The following is a 7,595-nucleotide window of genomic DNA, read 5'->3' on the forward strand; positions in this document are numbered from 1 at the left end:
TACTAATTGGATGGTTTGATAATAAAGATCTAAAGATTTCTTTTTTCTTTATCACAAGATCTTTATAAAGATCCAGATTATAAATATTTTATCATTAAAAGTGTGAAATGTATGAATTGTGTTGCACACATTAATTAAAAGTAACCTGTTTCCTCGACAAAATTTACGTATCAATAAAGGTACTATGCATACTGAATGTCGATAGCTCTCTAGTGGTAAAATATTATAAATATTTGTTGTGTCTTATCTAAAGAATTGTGACCAATTCATTAAGAATTCCAACAGCAATGAAGGCATTCGTTATTAATGTTTACTTCTCTCTCAAGTCTTTCTATAATACCAAGACAGCTTGCTTGTGCAATACCGACAAAGCATTGTACACCTCAAGTAATAAAGACAACAGCTGCGGACCTGGATGCAAGAACTGCAAACTTCCCGCTGGATTGTTGGATACGGCGTGACGTTCACTTATTTGCATCGCATAATTGACAATACCGCTATTCGTCAGATATTCTCTGCTCCTTTGCTCTTCCTCGTCGGTTTCTATTCTTCTTCTCACCTTTTGCGGTTCTAACGATCCTCGATATCTTTTATCCTCTGACAATATACTTCACGCTCGTCTGTCTCTCCATGTTGCATGTCTAACGAGTGAGGGAGAAAGCTTCTTATAGAATCGCATAGCGGATACGTATCTCCGGTGCGATTTAAAGTTTTCGAGCGAACGTGGAAAAAGAGCTGAAGTATACTCGCGTAAGTCGCATCAAAAATGAATATCTTTCTTCCTGAGACCGGAAAGATGGGCTGAAAGTAACGAGCCCATCTTCTCAAACCGCGTGGCGCTTCAATTATTTATGACGTCTTGTTGAGACCATCCTACACTAGTCAGTTACGCTTTTTATTGTTCTCTCTACACTACTTACCGACTTATCCTGTTTTTCTTCCTTGTTTTTGAAATATTGTATTAAGTTGTGCCTTGACGGTTTTTTTTTGCATTAGATAGACATATGTTTCGTATAAAGTATAATATTTGTACCAAAATTTACAAATTTACATATGAAATGATTAATGAAATGATTATTAACTTTTTGGTGTTACAGTGAGTCTATCGAATCCACTCAATTATATCTCTTCGGAGTTGAAAGTGATCCATTGGACTCACTTAATTATATTCTTTATGTTACATCTATAAATTTGAATAATTGTTAAAATAAACTTGACATTCATTAATTTTTATACAAGTTATGTCATTTTTTTTAAATTAATTAGTGCCTTTTAGTCAATATAAATTAAATAGGTTTCACAGGCCCAGCGTCAATAACTATATATTACAGATTTTGATGTTAGCTTCGAACACTCGACGTATCATATTTTACGATATCTTAAAAATATATGGAATAATAACAGAATTATAATTTATCCGTATAAACGAAAACCAGCCATTTGCAGTTCTTTATTTGAAAAACGTTGTTTTTTCTACAAAGGATGTTACAAACAACCAAGTCCGTATTTATTCTCTGCGGGAGTTAACGGTGTCGTAACTCGGATCAGAGAAGTTAGACCCGTACAGCCAAATTACGGGGAGATGTATGTCCTCTCGGACACCAATAGAGTTCGAAGAGGATCGCGCGAGAGACGATCGGATCTGCAACCCGTCGAAGCCTGCAAGCCGCAAGCAATTAATTCATAAGCGTACGCTCGACACAATGGTGAACTATGGTAGTACATATCCGTCTCTTCGCGCAACAATGCCACGCGAGCATCCGCACGTTGCACGAATAGTATCAAGATTTGAATGAGCCAATACAGTGATAAAGGACCTGGATCCCTAGGAGGCGAAAGGTATTACCACACGGGAATACACGTCTCCGCGATTGTCTCGTTGATATGTTAATTAACGTTATTGATGTTAAGCAAGACTGCTCCGAGTATTCAATATGACTATCTATTAATCCTGTCGATGCAGAATCGAGGTTGCGTTAACCGATTGTTTCGACAGTCAAATTGCATTATCCGGCAAAATGCAATTGATACGCACTGCACCAAATCTCCATGTCTGATAACGTCTGATTTTCGTATGAGAATGGTTGTGTAATTGATTAAATTTTTAATTATCGCAGATCTTTCTAGCGACACCAGCAAATTGTTAAATGTCAACCTGTCAATCTCTTTGCAATTCGTATATATTTTAACAGTATAACGATAACTTTTAAATTTTCTGTCTATGCTGTTAGCATAGATAGAAAATTAAAGTCTGCTATTTCATTATTTATTATAAAACATTAGATATTATTATAAAACATTAGATATTTGCATAGGCGGAGGATTTTGTTTAGAGAGGAAGGGCAAATTTTAGAATTGAGACTTTTGAATCCAAGAGGATAGGGTAGTCGATTATTGAATTATTGGATTGTTTTATGTTTTATATTATTATTTTTAATTGAAACTAAAAGCCTATACTGGTCGAAGCTAGATCTTTAATGCTTTAAATAATTTGATGTGAATTATATATATATATATAATTCACATCAAATTGCAAATTGAACTGCGACGATATATATATATATATATACACCATATTTGTAATTATTTGAACTGCACGTCGAATCTATTTTCCGGACTAATATTTTTCACATTTAAGTGTTTCACATTTACTAAAATAATATTCTTATTGTTATTATTTTTAATTAATTACTAGCTGGTAAAAATTACAATATTACACATATTTAATTTACTAATTTTCTTTTACTTTATTCTTTTTTTAAAATTGTACTTTGATTCTTTGAATTGGAAAAACTTAAATTTATAACACTAGTTGTCTTGGATTCTCAAAAAATCTTTTTATAACTTTTACTTCCAATTCTTTCTTTTTTTTTTTCACAATTAATTTCTTGTGAATACTTACTAAGCGTAGCCCGGTTTAATACTCATTTAAGCAGTTTTAATTGTTTTTGTTCTTTAAGTTTTAGAAAGGTATCACAGCTCTCGCTGTCCCTTCTTGACTATGCCCATGAACGTAGAATTCAGTAAACACCAATTAACAGTAATATAATATTATATAACGTGCGTCAGTGTAATAATTCCCTGCTCAACAGTGTAACTATTACCTACACGTGTATTATATTACATTTATTATTGAGTGAAAAATTATAATATTGACTATTAGTATTTAGGGATATATACGAGTATATATAATATATATTCTATGTACCCTCGCTGGTGGAGGCTCATCGCCGCCGCAAAATTCTCTAAAATCTCGATAAGTAACAATTAACCAAGCGTAGCATAGCGCATTTCGCCCGGTTTCCCTCTTACGAAGGTGAGCCGAGACGGCAAGTCTGATTGAATCATCATGATTCCCTCGTTGCGTACCACGCGTTGCGTAACCACCCGATTCCATCCCGCTCATCCACCCCTCATGGTTCTCTCATTGGGTTCTCTCATTTCATCCCTACTCTGAGAATCCTAGCCGACGACGCCTCGGGAAAACGAATCCTTTGAAGTCCCCTGTAATCGAAGAAGTAATTTCAACGCGACCCTCGCTGGCAATCGTTTTTCCCCGGTCGCATAGGATCGCGCATCTACCCAACGAAACGTTATTATCGGGAGCGCCCCATCCTTGATAAAGACAATTAGCAGCATAATTCACGCAACAACTTTGTGAGTGAATTAAATAGAAAAAAAATGATAAAGAGTACGTATTTGTATATACATTTAATAATAATTTATGTATTTATATTAAAAATATGTAATTCATTACCTATTAGTTTTTCTAAAGGCTTTAAAAAAATTAATATAAATATGTATATATATTCCTACATTAGGAAAAGAGTCTGCAGATTGCATCGGCTATTATAATTTTACTTGAAATAACCAGAATTCTGTTTGATATGATTAGAAGCTTCTGGTTCGTTCATTTTTAACCATAAATTTTTCTCAGTGTTATTATATTACTTTTGGGAACTTCTGGCCTTTGTGAATATTATAAAGCATTTATAGATAAAGGAATCTTAGTACAAAGAAGAAAATTATTATAAAATATATTTTTGTACTAAATAAAATTTTAATATTTATTTCATGTTAATGAACATATGTGTTGAGATTTTAATCGTAAAAGAGGAAAGAGAATTACACAAAATTCTTTGAAATTGTCGTATTGTCCCACAATTTCCATGATTTTCAAGGAAATTTTAGGGTAAATTTTAAGAGAAAATTCTCTCTGTGTGAAAAGTTACTTATTGTAATTTCTAAAGACTTCTTAACATAAGTTGCAATCGTACAATGTAATTTGCAAACGCAGCAGCCAATCAGAAGAAGTCAGTACCAAAGTATCCCATTGACGCTTCTAATTAATTATCGTGTTTGCAAACTACATTTTATAATTGCGACTTATGTAGAGAAACCTTTAGAAATTACGCAATTAACTTTTGATAGCAAACCAATCAAAATGATAACAAATAATGTAAGCTTATTACTTAATTTGTTACCTGACTGTGTTTAACTTTTTGTCTTCATTTAAAGTATTCCTTAATTAAGATATAATATTCCAAATTCTACTTAAATAAAAGTGGACGTATTCTTATTAATGCCATTTACACTTTTCTTCTCTGACCTCTATCTTCTCATATCGCAAACTAGCCGTTAAAATTAACATCGACATTTTCTCGGACGGAACCTAAATTCAATTTTACTTTACAAATCTAATTTAAGCAAAGTGAAACTCGTACTGTAGGGGCGAAACTTAGTTAACATTAAACTTCGCACACATATTGGATTCAAAATACGATTCCTACCAAATTCAATCTGGAATAGCAAGTACAAATCTTAACTATAGGGGAATAAAATCAAATTCGCGGCACGTAAACCAAAGTTGAGCGTAGATGCCACTTCGTAAAGTAAACGATGTCAAAATGAGAGGCTCTCCCTTTCTTGCCGCAAGAGACTGAGAATTACGCTTATTTCCGAGATCAACAAAACAAAATTTTAATACGTAATTGTATTATAAATAAATGCAAAGTTCACGAATGAATATGCGAATAAAAACATGTTACCCTGACGAAGGCGATGCCCTCGGAAGCAATTTGAATATTCCGGACTCAGGGATAGCAGTGAAAAATTCTTACCCGCGATTTCACAGTAAAATATGCATCTTTCCTAAAAAAAAAAAATAAATAAAAAAAAAACTGCGAGACAAAATTCAACTCGTTGCAACGCTTAACGAGAAAAATTCCACTACTTGGAGCGAGTTAAAAACTCGTAAATGTGATGGGGTAGTCGGGTTCAAAAATTACCGAAATTAATTAACGAATGGCAGGAAAGGGAGTATCAGTTTGTGCGCCCAGAGCTAATAGACAGCTACTGAGAGGTCTCGTCTTTTTGTTATAGGTGCGAGGGCGGCTGGCTTCAACTCGAGGGCAGTGCTCGCGTTTGCGGTCGGAACCAACGCTTCGACCGACCAGTCGTTCTCTTCTCGGACAAGCCGGTCGCAACTCTACATATGCAGTGAGTACAGTACTTTCATCGTTTAATTTCCATCAGTGAACGGTTTTTGTATTGCCACTTAAGTTAAAAGCAAGAAGCTTCTCCACTCGAACAAACCGCCCCAAATTATCATTAATTATTCTTTGCATTATACAATATTTTATCAGGAGAATTTTCTGCTTTATATATAAAATTCGAAACATCAAAGCATTATTATTTATTATGGCACTTTAATGTTTCAAGTAATATCATAAACAGACTAACTTTAAATATTATATGATCTATTTGCGCTGAGAAGGTCCGTGAAGATCATTTTCGTTTATTTTCCTGGAGTTGCGTATAAATATTTGTGTAAAAAATGTTTCTCTTTAGCTTCTGGAAATATAAGATTTTAGAACGTTCGAATCGATACGCGCGCGCGCGTATCTATTTTCATTTTGAGAGAAAGATTTTGCCGATTCCTCTTTTATAGAAAATAATTATGTCTTAAACGAATAGTGAGTGCGTAAAGTCGATTTAATGTCACTTTTATATTATATATACATGCGAATTTTATATGTACATATAAAAGTAGCGCGTAACATTATCGAGAATATAAGACATGCACGGATAGCAGAAGAATAGATAGAATTCCAATGGCATTACGAAATAGGAACACGTCCTGAGCTAAGTGCTTCTTACTACCTCAAGTCCTTGTTATTTAAGTTACTTAAACAACGCTCATATATCAAATTTTACTCTTAAATTAGACAGTGATATCCGAAAGATTGAATTCGCGCCTTCGAATCTCCGTATCTTTGCAAAAGTTTCTCGCTCTGCAGTATCGCAAGTAATAAATCAGGCTGATTTCGATAACTTGGAGAAGAAGCAAAGCTCGGAACGAAGCGGTGGTAGAGTATTTACACGATTCGCACCTTATAAGAAGCGATTTCCATTATCAAGTAGCCTTCTCTCGCTTCATCCGTCGTTTGTACTTGAACATCAGCTCCTGAGAAAAGTTTAATTTAAATGCAAATTGATTTACCTTTGATAAAGTAAAATGGGGTTTTCTCTGTTTACTGCAAAGGCGAGAATTATTTTTTAAATTAACTTTCTTGACGACGGCGCCCACCATGTAACCGTATTTAATTACGTTAAAACTACTGCAGAGAAGTAATAACATGAAATTAATAGCTATTCATGATCAATGTGCCCTGGAACATTACGAGCATCAGTTGAAATGGAATGCAAATTAATTATTACGTTTGATGAAACGTGTTACATCGATTTATTTATTTAATAGATGTAATCTTGTGAAAGATGTCAACATTTTATGATTATGTACGTTTGCAACGTCGTAATTTAGGATTAATTTTCTACATCAATTATTAATATATCTTTCATATTTATTGTGCTAATAATCAAATATAATTGAAATTGTAGTAACTGACAATTAATGCGAACGATCTGTAAAATTTTCATCCGCTTCGCAGTCGAGGTGAATTATTATGGCGGTCGTCTGAGAGAAAAATCTGAATAATTGATTGGTACATATTGTTGGGCCTCACGGGAGTCGGTAAATGGTGGAAAAGTTGCAAATTCGTCCGTAGGTAAATCCCCACGTGGCTCTCCACGCGGTGCCTCCATTATTTATGTTTCTTAATTGGAGCGTCGAGAAAAAGCAAATTTTCTATCCGACAACGAGAAGCTTCGTTACGGACTGCTCATTAAATATTTATGGCGAAATCAGCGTCTGCGATATCAGCGCGTCAACTAAAGTCTGTGTATACATAAAACATCAGTAGTTTGCTACGCAACTCGTTTCTATGATCGCGGTGCAAGAATCTAAAGATGTTTCCGCGATGGTTTTGATGATCCATTTAAACCTCTAAAGAGTTTACGTAAACATTCAAATTTGCAAGTATCACGCGAAACCCATATTTGTTAATCATATACAATCCTTTGAAATTTGCAGTTAATTTTAAATATTTTCACTATCTACCGAATCCAAATTGAAAATCGAGAATTTCGCAAGAGTAACGTGGCGTACAATTTAATTCTACCAGCCCATTTCTGGAAGTAATTTCATCGTCCAATATGATGTTCAATAAATTTGTGGAAATCGCACTTAATTTCTA

General features: G+C 34.1%; 1 protein-coding gene across 4 annotated transcripts in view; it reads left to right on the forward strand.

The window, feature by feature from the left end:
* LOC108748894 overlaps nucleotides 1–5,503 on the forward strand; it is a 144,404-nt gene extending 138,901 nt beyond the window's left edge. For all 4 annotated transcript variants that reach the window (XM_018487304.1, XM_018487306.1, XM_018487305.1 and 1 more), the window contains one exon: nucleotides 5,383–5,503. In XM_018487304.1, coding sequence (XP_018342806.1) covers nucleotides 5,383–5,503 — 121 coding nt within the window. The remainder of the gene's footprint in view (nucleotides 1–5,382) is intronic.
* The last annotated feature ends 2,092 nt before the right edge of the window (nucleotides 5,504–7,595 follow it).

This window comes from Trachymyrmex septentrionalis, unplaced genomic scaffold (genome assembly GCF_001594115.1).
Source record: "Trachymyrmex septentrionalis isolate Tsep2-gDNA-1 unplaced genomic scaffold, Tsep1.0 scaffold25, whole genome shotgun sequence".
In the NCBI taxonomy this organism is placed as follows: Eukaryota; Metazoa; Arthropoda; class Insecta; order Hymenoptera; family Formicidae; genus Trachymyrmex; species Trachymyrmex septentrionalis.